The sequence below is a fragment of the Rhamphochromis longiceps genome, linkage group LG20 (genome assembly GCF_057381845.1).
Source record: "Rhamphochromis longiceps isolate RC_006_pf linkage group LG20, R_longiceps_female_GT1.1, whole genome shotgun sequence".
Classification (NCBI taxonomy): domain Eukaryota; kingdom Metazoa; phylum Chordata; class Actinopteri; order Cichliformes; family Cichlidae; genus Rhamphochromis; species Rhamphochromis longiceps.
Window position 1 is genome coordinate 1,439,880 of NC_140576.1, and position 23,580 is coordinate 1,463,459.

At 43.7% G+C, this 23,580-nt stretch overlaps 1 protein-coding gene across 6 annotated transcripts in view; it reads left to right on the forward strand.

Annotated features, from left to right (window-relative positions):
• Positions 1–23,580, forward strand: part of nav1a (neuron navigator 1a) — an 83,402-nt gene that overhangs the window by 20,416 nt on the left and 39,406 nt on the right. For 4 of the 6 annotated variants that reach the window (XM_085393876.1, XM_085393877.1, XM_085393878.1 and 1 more), the window contains exons 5-7: positions 1,042–1,866; positions 12,596–12,698; positions 14,161–14,487. In XM_085393876.1, the coding sequence (XP_085250002.1) occupies positions 1,042–1,866; positions 12,596–12,698; positions 14,161–14,487 (1,255 nt within the window). Of the gene's footprint in view, positions 1–567; positions 811–1,041; positions 1,867–12,595; positions 12,699–14,160; positions 14,488–23,580 lie in introns of those variants that run through there. The other 2 variants (XM_085393881.1, XM_085393880.1) reach the window with 2 other exon arrangements.

Sequence of the window (23,580 nt, forward strand, 5' to 3'; positions counted from 1 at the left end):
ACGGGTGGGCCTCTGGTGATCAGGGCACGTAAGGAAATCTAAATATGAATGGATGAATAGAGCAGTTAATGTGATTATGAATAATTGCTGAGGGGTTGGAACAGTGTGTGTGTTTCTTTGGGGTGGTGGGGCATGTTTTGATTCAAAATTATTTAATAACTTCAAAAGCATTGAAGTTATTAAATAACTGGGCCTAAATATAAATGGATGGAGACAGTAGAATTCAGCATTCGCATTCAGAGCATCCCTCCCTCATGAAAAGAAATCTTTTATTACAAAACAGGAACAGCAAAAAGCTGAGTTTATGGGAAATGCTGGTAATTTGTCGTCAAGCCCTTGTGTTTGCACTCACTGGTGTGCAGCATAACGCAGCGTATGCGGCGTGTGCTTGAGAGAGAGAGAGGCAGTGAATCAGCGAGTGGGAGGAGAGAGAGAGACAAGAAGAAGGAAAGAAGGGTGGAAAGGGGAGGAAGAAGGAGAGGGAGGGTGAATGAGGCAGCGGGGGTAGAGTGAGCAAGGCAGAGAGTGAAGGCGAGTTAGAGGGAGGAGAGAAAAAAGGAGGTGGGGGACGTCGCTGCTGCGACCGTTTCTCTTGTCAGTCGGCTGCTGTGTGCCTGGCGAACAGGAGGGAGCGCAGAGCAAGGGAGAGAGGAGCAGAGGGGGACACGGAGAGAGACGCTGGTCAGTGCTGTGCTTTATTCTGGCAGCACTATTGTCATCTGTGCGGCTCCGGGAGCTGCAGACATGCTGTGAGGGAGTGGATTTAGGCGCTGGACGCAGATCTGCAGATCCATGGATTACCAGCAGTGAGTAAGGCTGTCACTCTGCTAACCCACTCATCATTTGCAATAGAGGGGTGAAGCCACAGTCTCTCACTACGGGGAGTCTGGCTGTCTTGACCCTGGAGTGAAGAGGGAGTGCAGACCAGACAGTCTTTGTCTTGTTTTTTGGCTTCCCCTTCCTTCCTCCATGTCTTTCAGTGTTTTTCGCTTGTGTCTGTGTCAGAGTGTATCATTGATGCTGTTGCTTGGGTCTCTGCAGGAGGGATGCTGGAGGCTAATGTGGCTAACATTAGCATGACGGCTAAGCCCAGAGAGCTGGACCTCAGGTCTGCTGCTGTCCCCTGCCAGGATACTTCATCCCAGGCCATGGCATCAAGGAAACCACCCGCCAAGCCCTCTGCTCTGCCCCAGGGGCCTGTGCGTCCCTCTGGGTCAGAGCTCAAGGTCTACCGGCCCACCTCCGGATCTATCCCCATTCCAATCCCCAGTCAGTCCGGGCTTCGCAAACAGCGTTCACTCAGCAACTTGTCTGTGCTCACCGATGCTGAGAAGAAGCTGCACCTGTACCAGTCTACCAGGTGGAATGATGACACGAGCCGTCCTGGCACTGTGACCAACAAAGCGGGGCAGAGTAAGGCAGGTCAAGCTGGTGGTGGGAGACCACCACTGTCCCGGACACTTTCAAAGTCAGAACAGTCTCTCTTTCAGGGGAAGCCAAAGTCTTTCTGCTCCCCTTCTGTGACTTCTAATATAGGCAAGCCAAGTCGAATCCCTGCACCTGGCAAACCACGGGGACCTTATGCTGAGGTCAAGCCAATTAGCAAGGCCTCTGAGACAGCCCAGAATGCAGATACAGACCCAGCTGATCACCCAACCAAAGCAAACTCCAATGGAGCTGGGACTACTGGAACTAATGGCAAGAAACTAGGGGAGAAATCCAAACCTGCGGCTCTGTCAGCGGAGGAAAAGAAAGAGAGGAAGGGGATGGAGGGTGAGGACGATAAGAGCTTTTTAAAGGTGGATCCAGAGTTAGTGGTTACAGTCTTGGGAGACCTGGAACAACTGCTGTTCAGCCAAATACTGGGTGAGTCTGTGATTTCTGTCCCAGTTTTTTGGTTACTTTGGGTTATTTGTTCTCACTTACAATTGGCTGCAAAGATGTGAGGTTAATTACTGTTTTAGTGGAAACTGAAACACAGAAACAAACGGTGAAGCATTGTGACTCTACACACTGAATATCTCTGCTCTTCTCTCCTTTCCACACCCAAACCTTTTCCTCCAGCTCTGGCTCTAGCACCAGCATCAACAGTGCATTTTAAATGAGTCCAGTCTCTATTGCAGCACACTACACTGTGTATGTGTATTTGAGTGTGTCTGTGCTGTTTTATTTTAGTGCTTTTCACTATAAAATAGTGACAGCCCTTGATCTGAAAGTGGTGAATTTCCCCCTGTTGACAACACTGTAAACAGTTACACAAGCTTGGTTCAAATGTGCCAAATCAATCTTGTGCCGTATGCATTTGTGTCTGTACGTGTGTGTATATGTGCATGTGTACAAGCAGTGTGTGCTCCTACAAAGAAGCTGGAGTAAGCATTCCCAGGGCTGACATTGTTGTGTTGTTGATAAATTAGTCAACATACGCTGCAGTGTTGCCTCCTCTCATTTGACCCACTGCCACAGTGTGCTAGATTTACATTAATGCACCATTATTCCCTGATCTCTGTGTATGTTTACATCTCTATTGCAGCAACCTCGATAGCATGGGAACGTATTCTAAAATTAGCAGCACATTTTAACACCAGCAAGCGTATGTATTGGCTACTGCATCACTGTATGTAAACGGCATCTTTCTGCCGGCCTGCCAAAATCGGTCAGTCGTTAATAAAGGCCGTGCGAGTGGGACTGGTGGGAGTGTTGTCCTTCAGTCTGTAAATAAAACGGCCGCATATTGAGCCAGGCTCCGGTCACAGTGGGCCACCTATTTAGCCTCGCACCACTCCTTCGCTCCCTCGACCCCCTCACCCCCTCTAGTTTCATTGATCTCCGGGCCACTGACAGATGGTCACTATCCACCCCCACCCCATCCCCCTGTTACCGGGGGCAACGTGCATGAGGAGTAAGGGGAAAGTGAGTGGGTGGCGGCATGGGCAGGTAGCGTTCGAGCATCCGCGCGGTCACACGTGTGCTCAGATTGTCCATGGCAGCGCTGGGACACATTATATATTCCAAGTTCTTGCTGCTGTGGGTGTGCCGTGACGATGGTGACTGAGTTTGTGATTAATAGGTCAAAACAGAGTTTGAATCTGCACCTTTCATCCATTATTCATTCACACACACACAAACTCGAGAGCATTTCTCTATTGCTCCTTCTCTTTCCATCCCTCTAGGAGTACCAGATAGCATCAGAGAACGGGTGAGATGAGAAGAGGAGTGCAGTAGGTCGTAATATCTCGCTTGATGCAAGGAAGTCATTTTCTGCTCATCATCAAACCTTTATCTTTGCTCCACTCTCTTTCACTCTACACAAGCCTGCATCCTGCAGCACGGCCCCAAATCGCAGCATGTTTGACCTTGCCCCAGCAGCCCTGTGTGTGTATCTACTGTGTTGTTTGTATCATCTGTGTGTGACCTTGTTCCTTGTTGTGATGTTGCTGGCCACACCTACACTGAGGCAGCCAGGTAGGGAGGAGGGAGATAAAAAGAGAAAAGGAGGATGACAGGAAAACCTGGTAATGATGGAGATTAGCGACAAAAAAAATGGAAAGGGTATAATGTGATTCATGGAGTGAGACAAATGAAAGAAAGAGACACCCTGAAGGAAAATAATAGTAATAGGCGATGACCTATATTTCTATCTGAGATTGAAATGACTGAATGCAGTGTAGCTTTGGGTCATTACGGTCTCTTCTTACCTGCCAGAGGTTTATTACTGAAATGGGCAAGTATGTAGGGTAGCTTTGTGTGCATACTCATGGAAATGTGTGTGTGTGTGTTGTGCTTGTATGTGTGTTAGGGAGAGGTTAATTGTAACTTGCCCTGTAGCTTGCAGCTGTGGGCTCATCCTTTATCGTATCTGCTTCTCCATTTCCGATGGGACACTTGGCTAATTGGTTTCTGCTCCGTGTGCTCTGTCATGGAAGATAGATTATGGATGTTCAGTGGATCATTCACTGAGCAGCTCCTTCAGTGGGAGACTGCGGCACCCACGGTGTGGGACGGAGAGATTTCGCAGGTCTTTCCTCCCCACTGCTGTCAGACTCCACAACAAAGACTTTAACTGAACAAACACACACATCCACACATGTGCAATAACACTAAGTGCAATAATCTTTTCTGGCATCGTTGTATTTTTACTCAGTTGTATATAGCATTCGTATTCTATTTTTATCTTATTGTATATTTTTATTCTATTTTATTCTACTGTATATAGTATATTATTTTATTCTATTCTGTACAGCTGTGTACTGTATTTATTCTTATTGTATTCTAATTTTTGCGTCATAACTTTTGCACTGTCCACTTCCTGCTGTGACAAAACAAATTTCCCACGTGTGGGACTAATAAAGGTTATCTTATCTTATCTTATCTTATCTTATCTTATCTTATCTTATCTTATCTTATCTTATCTTATCTTATCTTATCTTATCTTATCTTATCTTATCTTATCTTATCTTATGTCCACTCTTCTTCCTATATACAGTCTCACCTTCTGCTTTTCCACGTCCTGAAGACACGAGCCTGATGGATCCCTGTAGTGTACCGTATTACGAATTGATAAATGAACCTTAATTTGGTCAAGGCCTTGTCGTTATGGAAGCTATGTGCTAGCTTTGAGCTACTGCGAGTAAAATATGTGCTTGTGTCTTGTGCATGTCATTTTACATGACATCAGACCACATGCACTGAGACGCTGTCCTTTTGAGATGAGCCTACAGTAACAGGTAAAGATAATGAAGATGCCATTGAACTATAATGAGGATGTGTAACCCAAGACCATCAGCTGTGTGCTTGAAAGGGGTAAACCCCTCCCACACGCCAAAAGAAAGAGGAAAAAACAATCCGGATATTTCAAGGTTTGGCTTTTATGTTTATCTTGTGAGGTGATTTGGGATTACTGTTCGCATCATCTGTTTTTCTGTAATCGGACATACATGTTTAACCACTGAGTGATGAAGCGCTTTACACTAATTGGATTTAGAGAATTACTTGACTTGCGTGTCCACGGACAGCAGCTCTGGACTTGTAGAGTTAATTCCCCCCAAATGCAGCTTGTATTATATGATATCTTGTTAATAGCATTAAAATGAAAGTTTGACACGCAAGTTGAGAATTATAAACATTACTTTCAGTGAAATGTATCGATCTGAGCGGCACTGAGCAGCATAGGTCGCCAGAGTAATCCAACGCACTGAACCTCAGATGTCTGCCACTAATGACACCTCCCGGTCCCATCCAGCACCCATAATGAGGTGTGTGTGAGAGGGTAAGCCCCTAAAGCAGTGGCCTTTCCCAGCATGGGGTAGGCACAGCCACAGAGAACCCAGCCTAAAACAAGAACCAAGCATCCGGATTAAACCTCGCATAAAGATAATGAGAAGATTCAACCCCGTTCCACTAATCGCAGATCTATCACCCTAGAAAAGACCAGCTATAAAGACTAAAATGAATTAAAGATTAAAGCCCTCAGGGCATCTGTTTGGTTAGAGATTTGGGGGAGTTTTACTTTTCGGATGGTATAGGGAATATAAATGTAGGTTAGAAGATGCTGTGTGGTCTTGATTTTGGCCGAGCACGAAGACTCAGCAGAAGGGAACTTAACGTGACTCGGTGACACATGGATGCTCATTAATGCGGCCTTAACTACTGGTGTGATTTAATTTTAGTTTGGCATTCTCTTGTGTATGAGTGTGTGGGCAAGTTTGTGTGGTTGATGGTTCCTCTTTGTGTGCTCATCAGCTGTCTGAGGAACAATAAACCCTACAGAGAAGTCGACAAAGCCTGAAATGGAAGACACACAAACCCAAACGAGCACACAAGCCTTCAAGAGAACTTAAAAGCGCTGCAGGAAAAAGTGTCAGAGCAAAGCTTGCACATCCTCACACATGCATATTCCAGATACGCTCTCCTGTCTATACTCTGCCGTATTCATCCGTTCGGCTGCGGCAGACTATTTTTCATAATCAGTTCCTCCATTGTGATGGCAATGCTGAGTCGTTAATGTCATGCGGGTGCGGTCGGATTGCTGGTTACACCCCGGGCTTTGCTGACTGAAGGATTCAGGGCAGTAGTCCTCCCGTTGAGGAGGTGGCAACGAAGCAAACAAACACAAATGCCCAAGGAAAGTGAGGAATAAAGCATCTGTCCAAATCTCTCGCTTTCTCCTCCTCTTTTTCAACTCTGATGCGAGTTGACGGGCAGCAGTGTTCTGTCACAAGTCAGACAGCAGAGAGGATATTTGTGGTACCAGTGTTTCAGCAGGAGGACAGAGGACATCTTTTTAATGTGACAGCGAGTATTCACAGAGGAAAGGGATGTTTCTGCATATAGGTTCTTATATGATTATGCATTTATTCTCATTTGGTGTGTGCGCATGTTTTCAGTGCTCTGTGGTTAGCGTCTAAAGACCTAATGCAGGAGCCATTGCATTAGTGCTGTCTGCTTCCTGCCGTCCTCCTCTAAATCATATTAGTACTCACTTTGTTTTTGTCTCATTTGCTGTTGCACAACAACACACAGACACACTGCCTATCACTTAAAAACAAGTAAGTTATTGCAGTGATGCCATTAAATCATTTGTAATGTACCATGCTGACAGTGGCAGGGGTGTATTTTGTTTGACTTGTGTTGTTAAAGATTTAAGTGCTCATTGATCAAATTGGAGCACTTGTGCTCAAACTTAACTTAAAATATAGAATTCTTTCATTCGTGTGTGTGTGTGTGTGCGTGTGTGTGTGTGTGTGTGCGTGCGTGCGTGCGTGTGTGTGTGTGTGCGTGTGCGTGTGTGTGTGTAAGACAGAGAGCAGAAGATAAAGGCAGAGGGAGAGTTAATGCATTTTGCCTTGTGATGAGAAATACTTAGTACTCATCTATTTTTATTCTGTTTATGTTTTCCTCTTGTGAAAAGTCTCAGATAAAAGTGCCCATTGTTCCTGTCACAGCTCCTGGCATGTTCTAGCTGCTTTAAGGAAGTAGTGTCAGCTGCACACACGCACACACACGCACACACACACACACACACACACACACGCAGAGTGTTGCGACAGTATTGCATTTAGCTTGCACCAGTGAGTAATCTAGGCTAAAGCAAAACTAACAAGGGGAACCTCCACTATATTTGTTTAGCTGAATATGTCAGAGTTCATGTCAAACTAACCATAAATCATTAGTTGGTTAGCTTTTAAACACTTTAGCACTTCTGACAGTCAGGTATGGTAACATTCAAAAACATCTAGTCTAGATTTATAGATCTCTGATTCCTCTGGGAGTTTGGACATCGACAGGCTTGAACTGGAAATTGAATTTTGTACGGTCTCGGCACAAACAGAGCTGAGAATACAGAAGAAAAACTGGGTGGGAGAGCGAAAGAAAAAAAAGCTTGAAGCCCCAAATGTCCTGTAAATACATGCAGTTAGAGCTGAGGAATACAAAGTTTGTCAGTTGTTGGATATTTTGCAGCGTTACACAAACTGCGATCACCGTCCTCCATCTCTGGGGTTTATTTGGCTTTCGTTTGCTTCAAAACATCATTTGATTTGTGTGCATGTGTGCACTTCATGTGTTGCTTTTTGGAACATTTTATTGGAGATACTTACATGTCATCTGTTCTACTGTTTCAGCGATCGCCTCATTAACCGTGCGGGGGATTGCACACAGAGTGCCGACTGTCTGTGTCACATGTGCAGCAGCTGGCTTTAAGCACACTGTAAAAATAAAGTTTAACAGGAAACAACTCTGTCAAACAGAAATCCACCCAAACACTGCCATGCATTATGGGCCGCCCTGGCACGCTGCCTAGATTATTTAGCATGTGCATAAATATGTTGTTGGGTGCTTGCTTGAATGTGTGCGACATAAAAGCAAAAGCTGAAGAGATCCTGCTAAGATAACTTCTAGATTTGGCTTCTTTTATGCTTCACACACAAATGCACACGTCGACCTAGATGATTGTAGCTGATTTTTTTTAGCCTCATCTGAACACCGTGTGTGTTTATATGTGAGGTTTCTACGTCACTTTTAAAGCACCTCACACACTCACAGCAAGTCAGACATGTTTACTAGCTCAGCACAGAGGAATACACACGCTGTCCCTCGTCTTTGTGTTTTAAACTTTAATCAGAGGTGAGATTCTCTGAAGTTCTCTGAAGTTGCTTAGAGCTTCCTCATCTTCCTCTCTAAGCGGATAGGGTGGCGACTTTTTAAGCAGATAGTGCAGTGGTTAAGAAAATATGCCAAGTGTGTTTGTGTGTTTGGGTCAACATTAAGAGAGCCAGGTTTTGGTGGACAGGATGGAAGACAGAAGTTTGGAGGGTTTAACATAAAATCCGTGGATTTTCAGCCATCATGTCCAAACTTTTCTGCCGTTGCAGGCGTGCGTTTTAATCATCCCCTCCGCCCTTCTTCTGGAAGCTTCACCTGCTTATGGATTTCTGACTTTTTTTAAGTGGATTTCTCAGTCAGCTTATTGAACTGCTGCCGACTGACTCTCAGGATTTTCCCCGTTCTTTACACAAATGTGTACTGACACACTTGTTGTACTGTGGTGCATCAGTTACAACACTTGAGTCAGAAAGCTGCTCAAATTTTGTTCGCACAGATGCCACATTGAGATTTGACAAACTCATTAACCATTCATGTCACATATCAGACTTGATCTTCAAGGACTCTAATATCCTGTTGCAACATCCCAGTGAAGCAGATAAATGCCTGTGTGTGTGTGTGTGTGTGTGTGTGTGTGTGTGTGTGTGTATGAATGCATGAAAGCACATTTGTGTGATTTAGCATGTGTTTGTCCGTCCTGTCCAGATGTGCAGGAATGGCTGAATGTTGTAATCCTTCCTGTTTTGCAAACCGTCTGGGGTCAGCCGAGGGCTGTAACGTTAGGCTGAGTGGAGTCGGAGCTCACAAAAAAATAAACAGGAGGGGGAACAAAATACAAAATAAATGACCGTCTCATTAGATTGAAAAGTTCTTACACACCTGTTTCACATGTTTTGCAAGCATGCCCTAAATCTAAAAAAATTTCACAGGTTTTATTTGCATCCTGTTTGTCGTATTTCTGCATGTCACTTGTCAGGAATGCTATAATGATTGTCTTTGCAGCACACAAATAGGCATAAAGCCACCACTGGAAGTACACACATTGCTGTAAGTACAGATATTTTACAGTGTAAAACCAGTGACGCTCAACCACACCAATATATCCCGGGACAAGCGTTTCGTGGCCTGAGGAAGGTTATCGTGGCTGTAACATGTGTGCACCCTCGTGCACAGGACAGAGACAGATGAACTCCGGAGGGAAGGAGGAAAGAATAGAAATGGTAGTCATTACTCTAACCTTCATTCATATTCCACAAAAGTGAATCCCTTCACTGGTGACGACACACACACTCTCACACTCGTGTGCCAGCAGATACACAAACCCTCATTTTACAGCCACGACACAGAAGCACACTTTCAAAGAAGGATGGGATGTTGCCACACAAACATACTCACACACACACACAGAAAATAGCAGAGCACTCCTGCAAGGACGGAGCCATTAGTGTATCTGTGGGGAGTTTGTTTGTTTCTAATGGAGAGGGGAGTCAAGTCACTCAAGAGAGAAAACCAAGTGGACGGCAGTTTTTTCCTCACTTTTCTCACTCACTGCATCTGCTGCCCGTCAAATAATCACTGCGGCACTCCTACCTCCTGCTCTTCTTTTCAAGCTAGCGACATTTTTGTTTTTCACCTTTGTGATTCTCATAAAATATAATCAAAAAGACAAAAAATTGAAATGGATTCACCCACCAGCTCCTTCCTCGTCCTCCGCTGCGGTTATAAATCTATTAAAGAAAACCCATAAATGAGTCACTGTTGCACTGAGTGTCGGTCTCTATCATTAGAAGTAAAGACAGGCACTGCGATTCATTTTGAGTCGGTCCTACGTACACGGCTCTACAGACCCACTGAATATTTGTGTGCAGCTGAAAGCAGTCTCCATCCAAACCACTTGAAGCCCTGAGGACCGTGTAAACATCTGGCTTTGCTGCTTTTAAGGGTCAGGAACGTGGCTCCTGAACAAATCTGACAAATCAAAGGGCAGAAATTAATTTTAACAAGCTTTGACCTGACCACACTCAACGGGACAAAAAAAACTAAAAAAGGGGGGCTTTTTTGCGTATCGATGTACATTTGTGTTGCCTTACCATCTGTCCTCTTGTTGTGGTGCAGTAGGCAGAGTATGGCTTCCAAAAATAAAACGCCTGCTCACTTTCCTCCTTCGTACCAAAGCTGCTTTGAAGTCTGTCAGTTTGTTTTGTGTCTCTGACTGAGAGCAGAGTCGCATTAAGATGGAGATACTGGCCTGTGTGTGCACTTACAACAACAGTCTCGCTCAGACTCGCTGACTCTCATTTCAAGCGTCTGAGTGGGCCGTTATGAAAGGTGCCTCGGCCAGCTCTTCAGAGCAGGAGCGTGTTCACGAGTGTGTCGAGAAGAGGCAGGTGGATCCGCACGCACTCAGTGTAAACCAAATCAGTGTAACTCATCTGCAGCCCTGGGGAGCAGCCAGCCCTGACAGGGATATTTGCATCCCTAATTCCCTTAACGCTACTGCCTCTACGTCCCCCCCACACGCCAGCTGGGACCACCGAGGCCAGGGCAGAGGCAGGACAGGAAGTCACACACACGCGCACACTCACACATACACACGATAACACAGACCGTATCCAATCAATTTGACGCCAATGTTAAACAAAGCTCCCATTTAAGGTAATTAAAATCGCCCAATTAAAGCCTGCAGTTGTGTGTTTGTGTCTGTGTGTGTGTGCGCGCGCACGTGAGCCTTTCAGACTTTTTTGTTTGCATGTGTTCAGGCTTCTTTGTTCCTGCTAAACCTTTTGTATGACCGCATTACCTAAAACGAACATTTTGAGGATAAAAAGTGTCTTCTTACAGCTCGGATTTCCTCACAGCTTTCACACGAGTGCTCCCACATAACAAAGCCGGACTATTTTTGTGATTAAACATTCCCAGTGTGTCGGTGTGTGTATGTGAATGTGAGCCGCAAAGGTTTGCATCTCAATGACTCCACATTGAGCTGCCCGTCCCCAGGGCCCTTCCAATCAATTGTCTATGTGGCCGTCCTGTATAGGAAAAAGCAAAATCAATCCAGCTTCATAAATCTGCTCTGACGTTTTCCTCACTGTGTCTCAGTGTGTTTGCACGTGACGAGACGCAACGTACAAATGTACGTGTTCATTCAGCAGCTGTTGTTGAGAGTGGCAGTTAATAGTTAGCCCCCCCTCACTCATTAGCATGACCTCTCCACCCCGTCACCTCCTCACTAACCAGCTGGACTGATTCCTAGGAGTGCCTGCTGTCTGTGTGTACGTGTGTGGCTATTTTCAGCAGCTAGGCCCCGTTTGCTGTAAATTTTAATGCAACAGTCCAGCTGAAAAAGAAGCTACTACTACAGTAATATAAGCAACTTTAAATATATTGCAACAAAATGTATATGTAAACATGAACACGTGAAGCGTAGATATCACGTATTTGCTCGGCCAGAACGACTCTGTGACAGTGATGGATGTACTGATCTGATGTTATCCCTCATGTGCTGTGCGTGCTTAGGAGCCAGCTGGTCAGTTCTAATGGTCTATTGAACTGAACCTCGGGGTGAACTGAGTGCCCCATATCTGCCACCATAACACTTTTATTACCTTCTCCTCATTCGACACAAAAACATGTCAGGGAGTCGGAGAGAGCAGGGGTCAAAGCCAGTGAGGCGTCTTTGTTTCTGGCTACATGGAGTAAAAGTGGAAGCAGTTTGACACATTTGAGTAAAATTAGGTTCAATTAATTAGTAGTAAATTCCTAAGCATAAATACTGGATATCTGCATTGATTTATTAAGAATTTTCATCCAGTTTTATCTGCAATCACACTCACACATAAACACATACGGTACATGTACACATGTGTGAAACAGCAGTGTAGCTACACCACTCAGCATGACGCCACGTGGCGTAATCTCAGTAGATTATAGCATATTAGGAAGGGGTGAGACAAATGTCAGTATGTCCCTTGATGGGATGAATTGTAAAAGGCTTTTGATTTATTCTGGCAGTGACAAAGTAGAGGGCAAGGAGGCACTATGAAATAAGCAAACACCAGGGCACTGTGTTAGAGCTGTGTGGGTTTAAAGGCCTCCTGTTGTTTCGTCTGTCTGCATCATATTTAATTTATTTTGCTCCACTACCATCTGGGGAAAAATAAACCTGCTTACTCTGCATTCTCTTATCTGGGAGTCCTTCTAGTTTCACCATTTAAGTCCATAGTTGTAGAGTTTTTTCTGGCTTTGTTTTCATTATTGCATGCAATCCTAGATATTGCCACTGGGTGGATGAATTGAACATTGAATGATTATTAGCCTATGCAGTCTACTGCAAGCATTTCTAATATAGAAAAACTTCACTGATTGGGTTTCAATTAATATTTTATTGTGCATCTGTATTCATTAAGCTCCTGTTCAAATGCACATGGACATTTTTAAGTTGCAGCATGACAATTTTTTGTGGTTAAGATCACTCACGTGTGTGTACCCCCTGCAGACCCAGAGTCCCAGAGGAAAAGGACGGTGCAGAATGTTCTGGACCTTCGACAGAACCTGGAGGAAACCATGACCAGCCTGAGAGGCGTGCAGCTCAGCCACAGGTCAGCAGTGTCAGGGTTGTTTCTCCTCTCTTCACATGAACTGAAAATAACTGATAGTAGCACAGATGCCGGGAAAAGGCTCATTGTGCAGGTGAAGTAACAACATCATTTTTGATTACTGAGAAAAGTATTAATTTGGAACAAACTGCATGCAGACAAACCGGTTTCCAAAGCAAAGGAAAAGAAAAATAGCAGGTCAGAGTAAAAAATAGTAACAGGTAGGATGGGCGGGTTGTTGTGTGTTTTGGGGTGAGCTGGTTGCATGAAGGCTCTGAGATCAAGATCGGTATTGTGAGTAAGTTAGTGTGTAATTTCCCACCTCCTCTTTGCTCTCTTTGAGTTGGTTGAAATGGGAGAGAAGCAGGATTAGCTCAAAGCTGGCTTCAAAGCAAACCCTTCCAATGCACACTCACGACTCACATCTACACACACAAGAAGACGAGCAATGATGCGCTGATTAATTGCACCGGTGCTTCCTCTGTTTCCTGGGCTGGGTTCTAGTTGAGTTCGCCATATCCCCACACTTTGTCCTTGAGAGCTTCCGTCCACCTGAGTCTCCTGCTATGTGTCCTATCTGTGTCCCTCAGTGGGAGTCTCCCTTCATGTAAAGTAAATCAGCAGATGCTTCCCTGCTGGAATACATTTCCTTTGCCATTCATATTTTTATTTCACGGTAATAACGTTGAATCTCTCCCTGTTGTGCCAAAAATGGAAGATTCACGTGTGAGCGTGATGTCGCATATCCGGTGAATAAAGGGTACTTAGGAGGGAACATTTATATGAATACAACAAGCGGATTAGTGAGCAAGCAAATTGTTTTCTTTACACATATTTTACTTGATATACTGAATAAACATAACAAACAGAAAGCCTGTGAAAATCTGAGTGGGCACGGCTCCACTTCCTTTCTGCCTGTTTAACATTAGCACTTTTAAAACTGTCTTTATTATTGGCTGGTTCCGCTTTGTTCTGTATCATGCAGAGAGGATTAATTTTAATGTAGCAAGCAAATGCATGTGCTGCCACACAGTTTGAGCGCTAGCAACTTTTAATATGCTAATTCTCATCACTGTCAGTGCAGACACTAAGCGTCGATGTGCTGCGCTGGCTTGGAACAGGACATTTATGCACTTTGTACACATTTATACAAATATATGCCTGCATAAAGTAGGCACGTATTTACGTGGAGCATAGAGCAACACAAAGGAATGTGAAAACACATGCACCTCACATATACATGTAGCTTGCATGTGTACATATATGCAAACATGCACATCTCAGCTCGTGCATGCTTTTTAAATCGTGATGTTCCACTGAGAGAGGAGGATACAGGGTGGGGAGAGATTGATTGAAATCGAAGAGGAAATGAAACGCAGATATTCATTTCCTGTCTGTTAAAAATGTAGCTGTGAATAATTATTTTCATCACCTAAAAACTGTCTTTTTGTTTGTCTTTCCACAGCTGTGCAGAGGGGACTATGTGCTACGACAGCGATGAAGCCGCTGCCTTCTCAGTTTCCAGTCTGTCAAATCGTTCCTCTCCGCTGTCATGGCGTCAGGGTCAAGCTAGCCCTCGTCTCCAAGCTGGTGATGCTCCGTCCACGGGTAACGCCCACTCAGAAGTGCCCCTCAGGATCAGCCACGCATCTCGTATCCACCTTATCGAATCCCTGGACGACTCCAACCCGACCCTCCTGAAGGGAGATTACCTCAGCGACAGTGACCTCGGCGGGAAGAGCCCAAATGAAGATGATGACGAAGATGATGATATTGATGATCTGGGCAATGGGTAAGTTATTCTTTTATGTGGACAGCACATGGAAAGCTAACTAAGAAAACAGGCCACATTAATGGTCTTACCATTTCTTGTGAGGTGAATCCTGCCACCTGCCAGTTGTTACAATCCTAGAGCCACAGACAGAAGTGGAGTTAGTGGTTTGCCAGCACAACAAAGTCTTGATGAGCCCATCTGCAATGAATCACAAGCCCTCTTTCATAATGCCTGCCATGACATTGTCAGCTGTAGCCCCCCTCGTGCAGTTGGCTCTGCTATAGTCAGAAAGCAGCCCTGAGGCAAAGTCCGAAAATGATGTCAGCATTATGGAGCCCCTCACAGAGATCATCCTGTCATTCAGCTGCAGGCCCACTGGCTTCACCAGCAGGTTTCCATGTGCAGGACCCTTAACGACGCTGGCTCACCAGAACCTGCTGGCAAAGCTGGAATGCAAATGTCTTTGGAAAACTGGTCACTAAACCTGCCTAGCCAATGAGAGCGCAGCCAGAGCTCGTCATGGCCAGAATAGTTTTTGTTTTGAAGTAGCCATGGATTTCTTGGAAGAAATGATTAAATTTTGTGGTGAGGTCACATCATAGAACAAAACATGAGCTCCAGAACTGTTCATCAGCATGTTTGTTGTGTCGTGTAGCAGCTTTAACCCGGGGAGGTCCACGCAGTCAAAACTTTGTTTCTCTTTTCTAATAGAGCTCGACAAAAAAAAGAGTATTTATGATGTGAGACAAAACCCCTTAGAGACCACAGCTGGCTGTTCCCCGTGTTTCTGTGGCAGCAAATACTGAGCAGTTTATAAGAGGAGGGTCGCTATGTTCATTTGTTATCAGCCAGACAATTAGACCAGAGTGAAATAATCCCAGTCAGATCGAGGTTAATGAGAGTGCTTTCGGATTTTTGCGCTGATATAATTACTGACAAGATTGCGTGTTGTTCCTCCATGAACTCGAGTAGTTCTTCGAATTAGATGGACGGGTCATAGGAGTGACCATCCTGGCGATCGTTACCTGGTGACGCCATTACCAGTCGTGCAGAATTACAAGACGCCCAACAATTCACCAACAGAAGAAATCAAGTTTCGAGGATTTGCTAAAGAATGACCTAAGCTGTGTTCTCTGGACTTTCTCGGTTAGTTTTGGACAACTTGCAGCTCTTGCCCCACTATGAGCAGATATGACACAACAGTTTTAACTCAACTGTAGACGCGGCGTCGCATTTCACTGGCCAGCTCTAAGCACCGTGAACAAAAACACATTATCTTATAAACTGTGAGTCTGGCAGTGTGGGTGTAACCTGCAGAGCTTGTCCAACTAAACCTTTTTTTTTAAAAAGAGCTTGTCCTGGCCACACTTTGACATCTCCATAGTAACTGCAAAAATGCACCCCCAGTCACCAGGAAATCAGTTGCGACACAGTTCACATCCCTTTATTGCGTTACTGGGGATCTGGTCATGGCTGATTAGTGGTTGTACAGGTTTATGCTGTGTTTTGTGTTAGGAGGCTAAAAGAGGAGCAACAATAGTTGGCAGACTAAAGGAAAAAGCTTGAGAAACAGAGGTGACAGCGGTGACAGAGTAGGCTCACAAACTCATACTGAGGCAAACATAAAGGGAAAAACAGCCTTTTTGTTTGTGCCTTCTGTTTAACATAGAACTGTGAAAGACAGAAATACAATAGTAATGATTCAGGGTTGATCCTCTAAACTTTAAAGCTGGGCTAAACACTGGTTTCTAGCAAGGGGGTAAAGGTAGTGCTGACACATAGGCTCTAACTTATTGTCCAAATGTAGGTTAAGATTTGTGAGATTTCGGTTCTGGAGATTAACTAAGCTTTATTTTATTTTTTACGGTTGGTTAATTTGTATTGTCCTGAATTGGAATCCGATGGATGTTGGTAAGAGTCAAACTTAAAGAAAAAAGCTTCTTAAAACAAAAGTTATCAAAACGTTTCAGCAGTTTTTCTGTGTGCGATTCTGTACGTGTTCTGGTGACCATGTTTAAATGTGTGCTTCTATAACTGCGTAAATAAACACCCAGTGGTATTACCGAGTCCTACAGAGGGGATGAAGCCCTGAAATGTTCATCTTTATCTTCTTTTTTTTCAAATAACTTTTACATGACCCAAGAAGTCTTGTCTGGTCGTGCCTAATGCTCCGTTATACTGTAACCTGTGTAATACACAGGTGTTTGCTTGCTGCGGTTTTAAACTACACACCTAATATATATATTTTACCACTAGAGGGCAGAATTGTCTTGTTCTGTGCTGGTCCCTCCACCCTTTGAGCTTTGAGAGCCCCAGTGCTCCATTTCTCCCTCTTAGCCCATAAGTTATTACACATACTTATCCATTATACATGCAGACACCACCCTGTCATACAGAGGTCGCACTACATATCTCCTCCTGTATATAATACACAGGATTTCCCCTTATGCATTATGCATTGTTTGGATTTTGTATTTCTCATCTCTTTGTTCTTTAAAATGAAAGTGAAACAGAAGCAAACAAAATTCTTTCACAACATTCTCATTTTTGTCCTTAAACATGTACAGATGACCATGTGACTCACCGCTGGACTCATCATGGCTCACATGAGTCACATGCACATACTAAGTTTACCGTGACTATACGTGGCTGAGCACAGACCCCATGTACTCACGCACACACGCTGAGTCATGATCCAGTCACTCAGTTATCTGTTTCCTGTGCTTTTCAAGCCTGGGCCTCTACTTACATCTGGAGCCAAGTCCCCCTCTCAGTATTTCCCCTGGACTCCCACTCATGTACGCGTCATTCAGATTTGTTCAATTGTTGCAGTGATTTACTTTGTGTAACCTGCACAAATATAAACGAAAATGCAGATCAATAGCATGTTTGCATATATACAGCCACGGGAAGCATTCATTATTTGATTTTTACTTTAATTCATTTAAGTAAAAATACAGTTGGACAATAATATAAACTTGAGAGTTTGTGCCATTTTTAAATTAAAGGAAAAACAGCTTTTTGTTTTCTTCTCTCATAGATTTTATATTCAAAGGTAAGTTGCCATTTAAAGGCATAAAAAAATATCATTACATATTCATCACAGTGCAAACAGTCCGGTGTGCAGAGAGGCACCAACACCACAAAGAGCAATGGGGTCGATTCTGTACTAAGTATTTGAAAATATTTGAGCTGGAGCTAAGATATTGTGCTCAGACTAGTTCTAGTTTGTGTGTGCATGTGACTATACGTGCATGACCAGTGTGACTGTAATGAGCGCGCCTGTGTCTGAGCATCACATTGTTGTGATGGACAGCGTTAATTGTGGTGATAATTGGCCTACATGCGCAAATTCACGTGTTAACAACTGGTTGAGTGTGCGCTGTTTTCCACCCTGCTGGGTGCAGACACTTTAGCTTCTGGGTGGAAGCGACCTCCCATTAGTAAACGCATAGTCTCCATGGTTACACCGCGAGACAGGCTGGCTCAGTGCACTAAATGTCTGAATTATGAAAACATCGTGGAGCAGGACAGACATGCACACGCACACACGCACACGCACACAAACACACGCACGCGCGCACACACACGCACGCGCACACACACACACACACGCACGCACTCTAAGCTCCCTGAAGCATTTCTGTCTGAGTGCTTTGATTTAGTGCCACGTGCGTTCTAAAGCAACAGCAGTGAGCTGGCTTCTCTGTCACTTCAGCTACAGAGAAGTGAAACACAAACAGGAATGTTTTAATAGAGAAGTAATGTGTTTTGAAAACCAGCGAGGCCTGGAATAGGCTTTGAGATCATCACTGGTTACTTTAGCCTTGTGACGGCGACTAAATGTTTGGCCTCACAGACACTTTAGAGGTAAAGTTAAATCTAAAGCATTATTAATTTAGTGTAATTCAATAGACCTTATCATTGCCTCTGATCCTTATCTCCTGTGTTACTGGGATGTACTCCAAACTCCTCTACATGTGTACTTTGAGTGGGTATGAATGTTATTGCAGCTTAAATTTGTTGGTCACCAACTCCATCTACTGGCCAAAAACGTACGTGTCACATATACATGTATTAGCATGAAGATAGACACATCCTGAACCTTTTGATTCATGAATTCTTTTTCTTGCATCTGGTTTTGACCTGGTTACTAATTCACTCTCAGCCATGTAGGTCTTCCTTATTGCTGAGACCCCGAACTTTTACACTGTGACTCACACTGAGGTCCAATTACAAACCCCTCCCAAAATCAGCACAGCACTCTGCTCCACTCTAAATGTTGTTATAACTTCAGCTGTGATTAAAATGAAATATAGTGGGAGAAACGTGGAGAAAACACATTAAATTCAATGGTTTTTTGAGGGGTTTTTCCCTTCTGAGCATGAGCACAGTTGTGTTCACATCTCTCCCGTGTTAGGATGATAAAGGTGAGACGCATGTATGGTCAGAAGAATCTAAAGAAAAGAGACCTGAATGGCTTTTAAGGCAAGTTTTGAGGCCTTCTCTTGAGTTTTAAAGATGATGCAGTTGTAGTGTTTATCGCAGTGAAGTTAAGTCACGTTTGCATAAATATAATATTTTAATTACTTGTTGATATTCTGTTAATTGTGCTGAAGTATGTGTGAAAACTTAAGACTGAAGGACTTTAAGCTGAACAGCCGTGAGTCGATAGTGAAAGTGTCAAGAAATTCTGAATGTCGACTTGATGCTTGTTGGAAATGTTGGCAGTGTCTCCCACGATTTTTGCTGCCTGTTTGCTTTTCATAGTTTACATAAATTATTGGCTAAGGAATTAGGAACTGGGGATGCAACATATTTAGGCTGATGCTGACGGACATTTTGACCGACAGCTGATGCCAACAGTGAATGTTTCAGTCTGTTTTGTAAAAGAAAAGATCAGACTGTTTTGTTTTTTCAGAGAAACAAAGAAATCTAAGCCTGTTTGCATATTTTATGAACATTTAGTCGTCACAGAATTGACAAATATCGCCTGCAGATCAGTAAATGCTGTCTTCTATTTGCCCATATCTGTCCATAACACCAATAAGATGTGTATCTCATACAGTATGAGAACGTTACAGGGCACAGATGTGTGTATTTGTGCACCTATACTTTAGTATGGTGTTGTGTGTCGGAGGCAGATTCACATGAAAAGTTGATGAGAGGCAGATTGAGGTGTGTCTGAGGAGGTTGGCGGGGCGCGCTGTCTTACACCACCTACTTCTCTCTCTCGGCCTCTCTGCCTCTGTGCCATGCTCCTTTGGCTCTGTTTGCTCAGCGTGGCGTGTAATCAATTACTTTTTCTGTCATTATGGAGGGGACTTTCTTTTGTTCCAGCACGTGCGGCCAAACACTAGCGAGAACTCCCACGGAGAACACACACAGAGACGGCCAAAAACACCATCTATTAATTAATCGCAGCCATTTTGCTTTAGGATAGATCAACAGAGTCGTATGGAGATTTCTAACCACAACAGCCGCACTTTACTGTACAGGATAATTCGATTTAACTCACATCTAGCTGAATTTGCATTTAGCTGCATTGTGCATCTGCCGGACTATTTTTCTAAGGGGTGATGTAACCACCTCCAGCTCTAACAGCGGGAGGTTGCTGACAAACAATAATGACATTAATCTGTTTGTCTGTTAATATGGGACAGATAAGCATCCACCCACACATCTAATCATATGCACACATAGAAAGAGACAGACACCAACCCGCAAACACATTAAAAGAATTAGCGGAGAGTAACATATGGGGCTTCATGAGGGATTTGCAGGCCTAGAAACCCCCCTGACTCCTCCTATTTCGATGCAAACAATGCCCTTAACTCATGTTGTACTCTTGTGTGTTTGCTGAGGCTGTGTGAGCCTCACGGTTTTATCATTAACCTTTTTATTGCCCTGCATTATGCGACATTGTTTCCTTTAAGACTAAACAAACAAAGCACAAACTGAATGAATGAACATTTCTCTCAGTTCAGTTTAACCAGTACTCAAAGTATTTGCTTTGACCCTTTTTTCTCACCACTTTCTCCTTTTCTGTTCTCACACATTTACTCATATCCACGTACAATTACACACATATGCTGGTGTTAATGTTCAGCTAGGCTGGACTCCTGCTGGTCTCTATGGATATGTTTAGTTTGGCTACTTGCCATTTCATTATTGTGAAACATACTGTTGAGCAACAAGCACATGTTCTGGATCGGATCTTGGGAGCTACTCTTACATCGCCCAGACAGATTATTCTCACGTTCTCCCTGAGAGAAAAAAACTTTGGGAAAGTCAGTGACTCAAAGAAAAAACAAGGTGCATCTAGATACTTTTCAGCCATGCTGTGAAACTTCCCTTTTTCGACCCTCCACCCAAGCAAACTCCAAAAACTACTGGCGGAGCTACTGTTGCCTGGACCCCCCACCCCCCCACGCTGAGGCTTGGTAAACCCCTATGGAGATGCGATGGCAAAGTCCCTCCTAATCCTTGGCTTCCTCTTATGGCAGGGTTCAGAAAAGCAAAAGAGGAGTGAAGGACTTGGTCAGCAGACTGCAAGGATAAGGGGGTCTGTGTGAGTGTGTATGTGTGAGTGTGCAGGACCCCCGCATAGTTCAGAGGGATGCATTACCATGACAACAGTATAAGCGAATGACGAGAACAGTTTGTGCGCGAGTCATTCGGCTTCTTAACTTACAGAGGTCAAAGTGTCACAGCTTCACCCATTGACCAACTCCACTCCATTTCCTTTAAGGAAAGAGATGAACGCCACTCTTCCTGGAGGTGTTTGAAATTCACTTTTTTTCTTATGACGTAGTCACACTCGGCCTACAGAAGAGATGAAAAGAGGCAAGTGACCTGAAAACAGTGAACATGATACTAAAACAACAGCAGCCGACTTTAAACCACTTAACCCGCCAATATATCGGACTTTTTGGCAACAATTTTAATAGAAAACATATTGCTCAACCCCAACACATTGGAGACGATGGTGCTCACTGCATTGAAATGTCGTGTTAAGTGACCAGCAGTAATTATTCAGAATCATTTCTCTTTGTATTATCACAATAATAACTAGCAGATGTTTCTTGTGTCTTTTCTTTTTCTGAAGTCTTGTGATGAGTTCAGCAGGAACATGTAAACTGATTTTTAGGATCAACAGCAGCTGATCGGCCACTTTTGTCTGCTATGCAGAGTCTTGCCAGTTAAGCTTATAGTTAGTATAGCTGGTCCTGTAGACTTTCTGTTGTTCCTGCTGCTGTTTCCATTTTGCCCTCAGCTGTTGGTGGTATATTCTGTGGAACATCACAGTAAGAAGGAAGTGACAAGGATACTGTTTATGGAAACAGAAATAACAGCAGAATTTTGTTTTTGCTTGAAACTTGTTGGTTTTTTTAATGCTGTAAGCAGCATATGGAAAAAAATCCATTCACTTTCATTAAATCTGGAATGGCAGTAATAAACATGAGACATCGGAAACTTTAAACAGCTTGTTGTGAAATGTTGTTCCCCTTTCGTAACTTCCAAATGAGTGGTTTCTGTTATTTAAAATAAAAAATGTTTGAGGAAATTGTCAGGTTCATTCCCACAGTAACCCCCCCGATCCCCTCCATCCACACACACACACACACACACACACACACACACACACACACACACACACACACACACACCCTCTTGCTAACCTTTATCTAACTCATTCATGTCCTCCCTTCACATCCACAGAGCCTGTAAAGAGCACGCTGGGTTCATCTATTGGGGGTAAATGAAAATGCACGGTTAAGCTTATTGAGAGCTTTTCGGTCTCAGACCTGCGCTACAAGTGCAGTCTCACTCTCACGCATACTTGCAATATATGCAGTAAAGCCCAGTCTTGGAAGTGTAACAGCAGGGTGTGACGGGGGTTGGTAATGCGCATAAGAATTAGCCTTGCTTCCCTCCCATTGACTCCTACCGTGTTATTCTCTGGGGCTGTTTCCACGTTAGTCACACACTTTTCTTTTTGCCCTCCTGCCATCATTTTCCCTTCCTGTTCACTTCATTACACTGTGTCTTAATCTCTTTTCAAGCACGCACCACTTCTCCTGGTACTGAACATACCCTCATTAGCAGACTCGGGCTAAACTGGCTGCACAAATGTTTCGAGCTGCGTTTGAATTCTTTTGGATTTTTTTTTCTTCCCCACCTCGTTTTCTTTTTTTCTTTTTTTTTGTCTCTTAAGAGGGAAAGCATCTTTGAAGTCAGGAATAGCATCCTCTCCAAGCAGGTGCCTAATGAGGTTCTTTGACATGGAAGGTCCAAAAGTTAAGCACAAGAAATGCACTCTGTGGTAACTGTGAGTGCATCATAATGGAGTTCTAACCAGTTTACAGACTTTTTGCAGGTTGGTATAAAAAGTATTGGTTATTAATTTGTCTAATATGTCTAAATATAAATAGTATATAGGACTTAGTCTATGACCATGTTGGAAAACACTGCAGACTGCAGGAATACTGCACCACTCTTAAGCTACATCCACACAAAGTAGCACGCAGTCTCAGTACAAACTAAATGTTTCAGAGACCAGTTCAAATATCACATTTCAGAGTCATTTTTACATATCTCACAGTCAACAAACTTCGTGTATTGTTGTATTGTTAAACTTATAAAAGAGTTTAAAAATCAAAAGCTCTTAAACCGCTGCTCATGGACGTCGTGGTGAGATTGTATTTCAAACTGAAGGTTTCCCACTTCACATCTAACGCTGTCTGAGCTTGTCTGTCAGGTCCCAGTGAGCATCCTGGTTACTTTCCAGGAAGAGTTGCTACAACAGTCTTGCTAGGTCAGATCTCGAAACTTTTTACATCACTTTCATCGCGGTACCAGTCTGTATTGCATGCATTACCTTAGTAGCGAGGCATGCACAGGCTTACAGTTGCACTCTGTGTCTCTTCCATCTTTCTTTAATCTCAACAAATCTTTTGCCAATTTGCCGTACGGTGCATTTTGAGCATGTAAGCTTACGTGCATGGGGTGGCAACAGGCAGCTGTACTTAACGTTATACGTCAGACATGCAGCATAAACACACAAAATATCACAAAAAATCACCACTCTTAGTAAAAATGGGAGAAACG